Source organism: Lycorma delicatula, chromosome 10 (genome assembly GCF_047948215.1).
Source record: "Lycorma delicatula isolate Av1 chromosome 10, ASM4794821v1, whole genome shotgun sequence".
Taxonomy (NCBI): Eukaryota; Metazoa; Arthropoda; class Insecta; order Hemiptera; family Fulgoridae; genus Lycorma; species Lycorma delicatula.
This window is the reverse complement of record NC_134464.1, coordinates 110904494-110917238: the sequence shown is the minus strand read 5'-3', so window position 1 is coordinate 110917238 and position 12745 is coordinate 110904494. Positions and strand designations below refer to the sequence as shown.

Sequence of the window (12745 nt, the reverse complement as noted above, 5' to 3'; positions counted from 1 at the left end):
TTATTAAATTGTTGTGTTTTGAATTGAATAATTTTTCATTATTTCGCATTAATATATTTTATATAAATGCGAGACACCAAAGGAGTAGCAAAACTGTCAAGGTTGTAAGAGGTGTCTGCCTTATACGGAATCTACTTTTTATAATTTTGAGTACATATTTTTCCTTCTACTGCAATGACTGGAAAAAGAATAGATATTTGAGATCGGTCAAATTTTTTTTTTCAGTATAAAATATTTTAAATTACATTTTAAAAGGAATTATTGTGATTAACTATATATTTGAATTGATATTATTTTTTATTTTGTTTTAGTGGATGATGATGATGACGATAATCCTTTACGGAATATGTTAGGAACTAGTATAGAAGGTGAACCATTGAATTTGGGTACTAATGATTTAGGAGATTCATCTGTTAGAAGTACTCATAATGCTGTGGGGTTAGTATATTCAGTTTTTTATATCCAGCATGAAACTTAATTTATTATAATAAATAGATAATTACTGGTTAATTGTACAGTTTGCTTTTATTAATATTATTTACTTTCTATAAATTTTCTAGGAACGTTCATTAATTATGCTGAGTGAGTGAGTATACTAAATCATACATTTTCTCTAGATTAGGTCTAATGTTTTCTCTAATGTTAGTCTAACATTCGAATGTATGACTATTTATGAACTGATATAAAAAAAACCGTATAATTGTGTGTTTTTTTTTCAAACTGGTGATCCAGAAAATAAAATAAGTCGTTAATTTTTGCTTAATGTGTGTATTTAATTGAAAAAAGTCCTTTACGCAGCCGAGATCTAACTATTAAAAAATTAGTATACAGGTATTTCATAAGGTTTTCATGCGAGTTTCATAACCTATTCTATTTTTGAAAGTGATGTAAAAAGTACTTATAAACATATGTCCTAAAATGCTTTGTGAGTTTTGGCTAGTGAAAGATTTCACTTAGAATTCTGCTGCTGTGGTGAAATGAGCTCATACTAAAATTTTTAGGTTGTTGATTAAGGGACAGAATTACTGATTTCTTATGGTCTTTGGCCTGAAAACTAATAAAATGGATTCCAGAACCACATCTGCACTGGTTTTTGAGAAAGCTGGAGTGGAAACCAATAAACTGTGATAAATAAAACTGTTTTTTTTTGACACATCTTAAATGGGTAATAAACACATAAACTTTTAAACAAAATTTGTAGAGAATTTAATTCTGAACAAAGTAGTGTAAGATAAATTGAATAAAACAAAGAAAAGTTAGAAAAATTCAAATTTTATTTAGAAACAGTACATTAGTACATAGTACATTATACATAACAATTTATAATAAATGTTCAAAAATGAGCCTGCTACTTTCAATATATTCGTTAGCATGCATTTGTATTGCTTTTGTTGCTCTTATTAGTTCAGTGCTCTCCTTAATGTTGCTCAGCTGCATCCACAATGTGGACAATTAATTCCTCACAAGAATGTATTTTTGTTTTATATACAATATTTTTCATCCATCCCCAGACACAAAAATCTAAAAGTGTTAGATCAGGCAATCTTGGTGGCCAGGAATGTGAACCTCCACAATTCAGAACTCCAGTTCTGGACTTTCTTGAGTTTCTCAGGGAAGTGATGCTTTAAGTGAGTGGAAACGGCGCAAGGGAAGTAGGGAGGTGCACCGTCAACTGGAAGTATACGTTGTGTCTCAGAGCTAGAGGAACACCTTCAAGCAGTTGTAGCGATTCTTGAAGAAAGTGTACTTCAGTATTTAAGCGGCCAGGTAATATGAAAGGTTCCCAACAGCTGATTGTGAAGAAAGCTACACCATATAGTGAAACTAAATCTGTGTTGATAATTAATTGCCTTCCAACATTTCATGAGGATGTACTTCTGCCCATGTATGCTCATTTTGTAAGTTGTCAGTGCCATCTCAAGAGAAATTATTTGCCTCGTCAGTAAACAAAATATACTTGTAGAGTTGTCGATTTGTATTCCATCAGTTGCAGAACTCCAAGCGAAGTGGACCTTCTCCTGGGTGTAGATGTTGAACTGGCTGTTTATGATAAGGATAAAACTTGTTTTAAGTGTTTTCCAAACCATCAAATGTGAAACTCCAATATGCTTAGAAAGACATCATAGACTGCCAAACTGCATTGATAATTTCATTAATAAGAGTATCATGTTGTGCAGATCATACGTGGCTGGTATGTATAATAGGGAGTGTGCCTGTTTCTCAAAGATTGCAAAACGTCTTGCCAATTGTTTTGGGATCTGTAATCCTGCGATTCAGAAAATGTATTTCATATTCTGCTGCAGCATCTGTAGCATTATCATTACACATACCCAAAATGAATATCATATCAGCATATTATTCCTCTGCTCTAAATAAGTAAGCATTCAATGGCAAACCGATCACGTTCAAACTATAATTCACAGAGAACCCTTACAGAATGATTTAATACAGTATTGTGCATTATTTATCAGCTGTTATTTTATTGCTAACTTTGAAATAATATTTTTTCAAATAATTTATTGCATTTCTGTCATTACTAAAAAAATTATTATCCAAGTAATTTTTATTTATTTTACAGTTGTGTAGTTTATTTATTTTTTTTTTTTTTTTACGTCACCGAAAAAGAATTTGGATTTTGTTTACATTAAATAAGTACTTTTCTGACAAATGTAGTAACTTACTTTTCTAAATAAAATTCAAATTTTTTTAATTTTTCTTTGTTTTATTCATCTTATCTTGCACTTTTTGTTCGGAATTAAATCCTCTACAAGTTTTTTTTAATAAGTTTTATGTGTTTCTTACCTATTTAATAAGGTTATTGTATGTCAAACATAAAAAACAAGGGTTTTTTTACCCCAGTTTATAGGTTTTCACCCCAGATTTCTAAAAAAAAACTACTGCAGATATACAGTTCTGGACCGTATTTTATTCGACTTTTCAGGTCAAAAAACATAAGAAATCACTAATTCTGCCCCTTAACATCCTAAAAATTTCATTACAACCTCATGTCACAGAGGTAGCTGAAATCCAAGTGAAATCTTTCACTAGTAGCCATAATCCACAAACGAAGCATTTTTTAGGACATATATTTATATGAACTTTTACATTATTTTCACTAGCAGAATAAATTATAAAAGTCCTGGGAGAACTTGTGAATGCACCCTTTATTAGGATTAATGGATAAATATTTTTACAAAAAAAAAATTACAAAATCTTTGAGCTAGAGAAAAGGATGTTGACAAAACCTTTTCCTTGAAAATTGCAATAAATTATTCTCCCATTATAAATAAAATTAATAACAATCATATTTTTAAGTTTATTGGAATGTCAGACAGTAGAATTGATAACATTTAGTTTATTATTAAAATAAGCACAACAGTTGTTGCTTTCAGCAAACTCAATTTACGGTATTACAGTTTTAATTGAGATGTTGATGAATAGTAGTATTTTTTTTATTCAATATACCGAGTGGCTGAAAGTAATTTACATCCCCGCTTAAATGTTTTTATATTTGAGATTACTTACTGGTTTGCAGTATTCTTTCTTGTGCCACGGAGCTACTTCAATGAACGCATATTTCACTGTTTGATTTTTTGGTGGCAAGGAGTGGGGAGCAACTTGAAAATTTCAAATGGGACCAATGGTCATTTGATACGTCGTTTTAAAGAGCTCAATGAGATGAAAAAGATAATACAATTAAAACTAAATTCTGATCACCCAATCCAAAAAGCAGCCAACAGTGTGTTGGTTTCAGATAGCTAGAACTACGGTTGGGTGCCCCCATTTATTTATTTTTTTTATTATTTGAGGTATTCCAATTCTCTCTAGAAATCTTCAATAAGAGTTGCTATTAATAAGCCTCAATTTAGAGTATTCGGCCTACAGGCATGGGTGAGTAGCAGGGGCATCTTAAAAGTTTTAAATGGACTTCTTGTCATGTGATACATAGTGACAAGCAAAACAATATCCAAAAAATTATATTTTGACAATTTAAACCAAAATGTCGACCATTAAATGTCATTACATTAATTAAAAATTGAAGAAGTTAATTATTAAAATTTTTTAAATTGATCTTTTATTTAAACTCACAGCCTTAAGAATTTTGTTTAGTTTCATAACAGTTAACATTTTAATTAATTTTACCTGTGTAATTCTATCTTTTTTCTAAAAAAAAGTAGTCCTTTTACCTCATGAATTAAAAATACTGCCTAATAAAATTATTTCAGCAAAAAGATGTTATGTTGTTTCTTCTCATTTCATATTAAATGTTCCAACTGCCCTCACTTTTGCTCCATGCAGTAATGAAAATCCTGATTGAAAGCTTCCATCACAGTGTGAAAAGTCCCTGGTGAAATCTTCTTACATTTTATCTCAATGTGTTTCCCTTAATTCATCAAGAGAAGCTGGCTGTGAGCTGTAGCAGGTTTCTAATGTTAAACCTTTTTAATCTAAATTAAGTTTTTTTTATTCCCCCCTGCCACCCAAAAATGAAAAAAAAAAATATATATACATTCATTGAAGTAACCCTTGGTACTACGAAGAATGCCACAAACTGCATCCAGTTATCTCAGTTTATGAAAAAAGAGGGGGTGTAAGTTTCTTTTCAGCTACCTGGTATAATGCAATTGTGTGATGTAGTTAAGAGTTTGAATCATATGGTGGATGGGATAGTACTGATTGCTTGTACTATCTTGTAGTGGGAAAATTCCATGCCTGACCAGGATTTGAATTCAGGACTCCTGGATCAAAGGTTGAGATGTTACCAGTCTGCTTTGGAGATTGGCTGTTTACATTACAACTGTTTATTATTCTTCTTACGCGGAAATTAACAATTTTAATGATATCCTTAATTCATTTGAAGATGATGTAAAAATATTTTACTTTGATCATTTATTGTTGTGTAATTTCTGTCTTAGTGAAATTGAGGTGTAAATTGCATTTAATAAATGGTTAGATAAGGTCACATGACGTGCTAATTTTATATCACCTTTAAATCTAAACTCATACAGAGTTGAACGTAGCAATGGTAATAAAAAATTTAATTTGTTTCTAAGTATGCCTATGCATGTTTCCATGATGATCCTTTGATAATGGAGAGTAGCAATCATCCTTCCATTGTCTCTTGTTAAATTATCTCATGTTTGTAAATCAATTGTGATTGAAATTTGTATCTGAATTTGAAGAATATAAATTTTTCTGAGCCCATGTTAAGAAAATTTGACTATAAATAGTGATAGCAGGTTGTTTACTGATATTGACTTAATTTATCATAATTAATAATTTATCCCTCTTAACCCTCTAAAGTTATAAACAGTAATTAGCATTACAAATAATAAAATAAAATAATTTGGAACTTTAACCATGAGGAACATTTGCTGGTCCTTAGGATCTGATAAAGTTCCTCGTTAATAATCACAATCCTTAATAAAGGATTGTGAAGCTTGTAGGTAACATAACTCAAGTTTATTTTTAATTTGTCTGTTTCTATAAATTAATTTCCCTCACAGTAGTAACAGATAAAGGTCACCCCAATCAGTTAGTGTAGAAATGTTAATCGTGTAACAAACTATAGACTTACCTCAATTATTAATTTGACACCCAAGTGAACACAAAATTTATAAGAGTATTTCTTATTAAGTTTATATTTCTGAGTAATAGCATAATTTTTGCCTTAGCATTCCACAATAATCTTTTACGTACATTGTGTTCTTCTACATTGAGAGTAATCCACAAACTGATGTATGTTTAGATTTCAGTAAAGATTTGAGAATGTCATCTTGAAGTCATATTGAAATTATAAGTTTCTTTAGATTCATTGAAAGAGTGATTGAATTCTTTTTAGTTTGTTCAGCAGTGCTTATAATTTCTTATGGTAACTTTCAACAAAAAAAATTTATTTTAACTAGTTCAAGCATATCTCAAGTAAAGAAATTAGGTCGACTTTTATTTTTATGTTGTACTATCAAAATGTGAAAATGTTTATTACATGCGAATGAATTAAAAATATACAGGATTATAAAGAGGTTGCATTCATATGCAAGGAGGTGTGGATCAAGTCCACAATTACACATTACATTAAGAACAGACTGGGACTTAACATAAAGAATTGTAAATTTATGGTATTCACTTGACAGTATGAAAAATTCAATTATATTATTGAAGATGATAAGATAGAATGTAACAAGGTTTTTAAATCTAGATATTTTATTTGATCCTGAGTTAACAAACAAAGAACACTTTTATTCTGTCGTTATTAATAATAGAATGTTAGGATGTGTCACTAGGAACACAAAATATTTTAATAGCATGGAACTTATATTTTGTCACGGTAAAATTGAGTGGAAAAATTATATTGTTTCGTTACTGAAATTCATATCATTAGAATTAAAGTGTTGCAGAGTAACTTCGTACATTGTATTTAAAAAAAATAATATATATTATCTGTAGATTTTCTACAGATTGATTTAGATCTATGATTAGAGTAATTCAAAATGATAGACTCAATTTTGTAACTGTACTTTCCAAATTAAAAACTAATGACAAATGTGAAGTAAACTATGAGGGTCATTCAATAATTAAACAGACAAATAGCGATACAGCAAAAAATAGTTTATTAAATATATATAATTTTTTGTCTACTTTTCCACGTAATCCCCACCAACTTCTCTGCACTTGTCTAAACTTTTTATGAGTTTTGTTATTCCCTCAGCGTAGAATTCTTTACCTTGATCTCAAAGCCAGTTTTTTATTTTATTTTTTACCTCTTTGTTGTCATTGAGCTTGATGCCACGCAAATTTCTTTCATCAGACCAAAGAGATAAAAATCTGAAGGAGTAAGTTCAGGGCTGTAAGGAGGATGAGGTAGGAGCTCCCAACCCACTTTCTAATAATTTCCAGCATCAGTTGTGCTGTGTGAGGTCGAACGTTGCCTTAAAGAAGAAGCACGCCTTTCTTCTGCCATCTCCAGACATTTCCTCTTGAAAATGAGCTTGACTTTGTTCTCAATCATGATCAAGTATTATAGGCTGTTGATAGTGCATTGCTCCTCTAAATAATAACAGAAAATCAAACCACAGGCACTGCAAAAGATTGTTAACATGACCTTACCAGCCGATAGTTGCGTTTTGAATTTCTTACAAATAGGCGGTACAGGGTCCACTGCATGCTTTGACTCCAACTCATTATGATGTATCCATGTTTCATCACACGTTGAAGTCCTGTTCAGAAATGCATCACCTTTTTTATTGAAATGATTTTTTGAGTTCGGTACAAATGTGAAATCTTTCAGCTTTATGATTAACAATAAGCTCTCTGGGAACCCACCTTACACAAGTCTTACGGTAGTTCAGTTTGTTTTGAATGATGGAATGAGTTGTGCCAACACCTACTCAACATTTTTCAGCAATTTGTTCAACTGTGAGTCGGTCTTCTTGGATAGATGAATCAATACGAGAATCTAATGCTGAGGCCAGTGCTGTTACCAGATGTCCAGAGTGTTGCTCGTCGGTCACACTTTTGCAGCCACTTTTAAACTTTTCCACTCACTCATAAAAACTCACATGGTTCATGCAACTATTGCCGTATTGTTTATTCATCTGAGAGAATATTTCTGACAGTTGTACACTTTCCAAAAATAAAAATCGGATCACAAATGCTGTTCTTCAAAAGTACTTTCTTCGAGCGGACACACCTTCGTAACTAAGATTTTAGAGGTTATGTGTATGTAAATATTAATCGAACAGCTAACTAACACTCTTCACAAGGTGGCCAACTAACACTTATAAAAGTTTCAATTGCCTGCGTTAAGTGTTTCCTTCACTAAAAATGTTTGTCTGTTTAATTATTGAATGACTGTCATTCATCTGATAATACTCGCAATAAAGTTTACAGATACAATTCATAAATGTTCATTGTGTGACCCCTTCCAGCTGTACAGTACATGTCTTAAGTGATAGCTGAACACGTCTCACACATAAGGAAGCATATCTTGTGTTCCTGAGTTTACCGCAGCTGGATACAGTTCCACAGGTCAGACAGATTTGTTGGTAGAAGTAAGTGGTTTGTATATTGCATCTTTCACAAATCCCCACAAGAAAAAGTCACATGGCGTGAGATCAGGTGATCTTGAAAGCCAGTCTTCATTTTTGATGTTTCCTATCCATGTTGAATTAAAGATTCTTTCAGATAACATTGAACATCTAATGGGGCGGAGATGTGTTCTGTTGAAAAGCCAGTTTTTCAGCATGTCTTTGTATGTTATTCCAGTAACAGTGTGTTCTTAAAAAAAGAATGGTCCATAAACCTTTGAGATAGGACACAAAACACATTAACCTTCTTTCTCATATTGCTGTGTGTCATGAGGTTTTTTGTAGACCCTATATGCAAGATTGTCCACTGAGATGGAACATCGCTTTATCACTAGATTAAGTCCAGAAGAAAAGCGTCATCATCCATGTTTTCAAGTATTTGATTGTAATAAAATATAACACGCTTTGGTTTGTCACCTCCACAGAGCCTATAAAAGTTGTAGATAGTGTGGTTTGAAAAGTAAATGACACCTGAAAACATGTCAGACAGTTGGTTTTAGGTATTACAAGTTCTCTACTCGCTCAATGGGTTGATTTTCTTGGGCTTCATATTATACATTCTTCAATTCATCTCATGTTCTCTGCCACACGCAGTCGGCCCGTGCTTTTGACTTTACAGAGACACCCTGTTTGTTCAAATTGGTGAAACCAACTACATATGCTCTTCCTTGTTGGAGGGTCAATAATAAATCAGAGATGAAATGCATGCTACATTATAGTTGCTGGTTGAGATTTTTTGTACTCAAGAACATAGAAAACCTTCTGTTGCACTTCAGCCATCTTACAACTGACTTATAATGGCAGCACAGGCACTGCAGCAGTCATTTATGCAACTACTTGCACTTTAGTGATGTTATTCTAAACTTTTGGACTTACTCTCAATTACTACATAGATCAGTCAGATACAATGTATAGTTCAGGAAATATATAGTTATTAAATTGAGTCCATCATTTAGAATTGCCCTGTATAATATACAGTCACTAAAAATTAGGCATGACTAATTGCTGTTTGTTAAATTTGCTAATTGCTATTTTGGTATAATATTATTAATGGATTGATGGAAATTTCTGATTTGGTCATTTATCGCTTTTTGAGTACCTTTTCTGAGGTTAATAATACTTGTCAGTGTCAGTAATTTGACTTGTTCATCATGCTAATTCTTATTGTAATAAAATTAGATTTTATCCAATAGATTGAATCCAACTATTGATCCTTTATGTGATAATTATGCAATCATTTTCAGAGAAATGTTATAAGCCACTCTACAGTTTGAATTATTGATTACAGAATAAAACTGTATTAACCCTTTTTTTGTAATCCTGTTTTCATTTTTTTTAGTAAATCATTGTCTGCAAATAAGGTTTGTGTAGGAGAAACTTTGTAGGCCTTATTTTGTTGTTTATCAATAATTACTGTTGTCACAGTGTTAACAACAGACTATTCAAAATCAATGTAACTTGTATTTATAGGAAAAATGCACACAATTTTAATATTAAAAAATGTGTTTACACAAGGTCATTAATAAAAATCTTGCTTAAGAATTTAGGCTGGAATCTTGAAATGGGGATTTATTAACATGTAATATTTATTTTAATTCTAATGTAGGATAATTAATATTCTTATGTTTTAATTACTTATATTGATTTTCTATATATCAGTTTAATATTTACGTGAGTATCTAACTTTTAAAATTAAAAAAATTAGTAATTTCTTCAAGTGATGTATTCTCTTTATCTCCAGGTTTTTGTACATGGAGTATTTACCAGGTATTTATGCCTGATAAAGTTTTATCAGGCATAATTTATGCCAGTCCCAGCAATGCATGAATTAATTTTTTTATACTTTATGATACTTTTTAACTGCTGGAAGATTATTTCTTGATGAAAATCCTTTTTCTCCTTTACTTTATTCTTCTTTCTGCCTGTCAGTGTCAGGTTTTGTAATCTTGGTGTGGGTTTTTTTTTTACATCTCTGTTATTCGATATGCTTGTTTCTCTCCAAATTTTCACTCTTATCATGTTATCTTGGCTGGCCTGACAGGTTTATACCTGCTACACATCATTTTAGGTGTAGTTTCACTTCCAGAAACTGCCTGGTCCCTGGATTCATTTGCCCTTTTTAATTTTCCTAGCCATTCAATGAGTTTTCCTCCTAAAGCTGCTTCATTTTTCTTACTTCTAAAACATATGCCTTACCAATTCATTTCATACTTGAACTTGTCTAGTCTTATTCTTCAGTCTCACGATGCTGTTTATTTTTTCTCATTTCATTAACAACCATCTAAATACTCTATATTTTTTGCTTTCGTGAACTAGTTCTATCTCTGTTATGTTAGTTAATCCAAGCCTTATTTTCCATTTTTTGTGAGGTCATTGAGCCTTTTCTGTTTTCCTGACCTCATTAACCTAACAGCAACAGTTTTGTGTCAGGATAGTTGATCTGATGATTTATGATCTGTTAAATCAGTTGATTTACACTTTATGAAAATTGTGCGAAATACTCTCCTTCATGTTAGTAGCTTGTGTTAGCGATAGAAAAACTGTACCCTCCTGGATACAGGTACCACATTAGTACCTGTGGTGGTATTTAACCCTTAGTTACTAACAGTATACCTTGATGATGTAGTATTCATATTTTTTATGGATAATATTGACAATTGATTTTACTAGCTTTCCCTTTCAATCTTGTCTCAAGCGATAATTTGACATTGTATTGTTGTATATAATGTTCTTCAAAAGTGACTTATTCCTGTAACTGTTCAAAAGTGTCTTTTAGTAAAGTAAAAAACCTAATATATTTATTGATAACAGCATCAATAAGTCTCATATTAAAATATCCACTTTATTAGGTATTCCTCATGTTATGCATTAACCATTAAAATATTGTATTCTTATTTATTTTATTTATGAAATCTCTATGAACTGTGATAAAGAATGAGACTATAAAATATTCCCCAAGTAAATCTCAAAAGCTTCATCCATGAATTATTACAGTTGAAAGAACAATTCCCTTCTTCAAGACACCCAACAAGTAAATATTTTCAAAGAAATAATGTGGCTTGTATGGTTAATGATTGAAAATGAAACATACTGTTATGTGTGGAAATCTTGCATGTGGTGAGCACACAATAAAGGAATGTTAAACTTATTAAAAACTAAATTTTTACCATTTATTTAATTTTTTTTGTGAATTGTAGTATTTAAATATAATGGAATTTTCTTTGTAAAGTTTGCAAAAACTTTGATTTGTTAAATTTGTTTTGTAAAAAAATTTACTTTTGAAGTTTTCCTTGTTAACAGGCAAAAAGTTCTTTAATACTTCACTAAAAATTCAGAAATATCAAAAATTATACCTCATTTTATTAATAAAGGATGTTTTATAATAATAATAATAATAATAATAATTTAAGCTTAAGAAATATATTTTAAAAAATAGCGAAAAACTCTTAAATACTTAGCAATTATTTATAAAATACGTCTTGATATAATGTTAATAATTGCTAGTAAATAAGGGTTAATAAAGCCTACCAGCCCAAAGCAATCTGAGGGGGATTACTAAATTCAAAGAATACTGGGCAAGTGGGCTGTCAGACCTCTTTATAACGATATATATGTGTGATTAAATCTTAATTTTTTTTCCTCATTATTACTACTATCATAGTTAAATTATGAATTATTGATTAATACTTGAATCCCATGTATGTGCAAGCCAATTTAATTAGTATTTCTTTTACATTTGTGTAACATAAATTGCCTGCTGAGATATTCAAAATTGGAATTTTGTTTGTGGAAAAAATCCGTAGTAATAATATACTGTCATATGATAATTTTTCTGATTAAATATTTACTCGACACAGAATTATTAAGTTCTATTGAAATAGGGACACAAAACCTTTGTGTATAGGATTATTTTAAAAAAATATAACCTTATGTGTAGTCACTATTGAAAAACAAATTCATTATGTGTAAACTTGTTCATTTCAGAATAATGTTTCATTTCTGAAATTCTTAAAGATTGTGTATTTTTTAAATATGCATGTCAAAATAAAAAAGAGCAATATTATAGTGCATGTATTTTTATCTTTATTTTTTAAAAAAATGTACATTCACAAATAATGTATAATAATTAATTTATTCATTCTGTAAATAAAATCTTTTTTCTACAGGGTCTGCTCAGAAAATAACCAAACTTTATTTTTTTAATCTTTATTATTAATTTTACAGATTATTGATTGGGCTTTGTCTCTGTCAAAGTACTCTCCTTCCCTATTCACATACATTATGCAGCTGTGTTTCCACTTCGCGAAGCAGTCCTAGATAGCTTCATTTGAACTGGCCTTTAAGTCCATAACGAATTTGCTTTAATATCATCAATAGCCTCAAAATGGCGTCCTTTTATCAATGATGTTAATTTTGGAAATAAGAAAAAATCACAAGGAGCCAAGTCTGGCGAGTAGGGAGGCTGAGGGACGGAAGACAGTCATCTGATTTTCAGCACAAAACTGATAAATTGACAAAGCTGAGCTGGCAGGTGCATTGTTGTAGTGAAGAAACCATGAGTTGCCAGGCCACAACTCTGGTCTCTTTTTGCAGATTTTTTCACGTAACCGTTGTAAAACACCTTGATAGTATGCACAGTTCACTGTTTCACCTTGAGA

General features: G+C 30.9%; 1 protein-coding gene across 6 annotated transcripts in view; it reads left to right on the top strand.

Annotated features, from left to right (window-relative positions):
- The window catches only part of LOC142331045 (uncharacterized), a 102745-nt gene that overhangs the window by 48267 nt on the left and 41733 nt on the right, over positions 1-12745 (top strand). For all 6 annotated transcript variants that reach the window (XM_075376673.1, XM_075376670.1, XM_075376668.1 and 3 more), the window contains one exon: positions 312-438. In XM_075376673.1, the coding sequence (XP_075232788.1) occupies positions 312-438 (127 nt within the window). The remainder of the gene's footprint in view (positions 1-311; positions 439-12745) is intronic.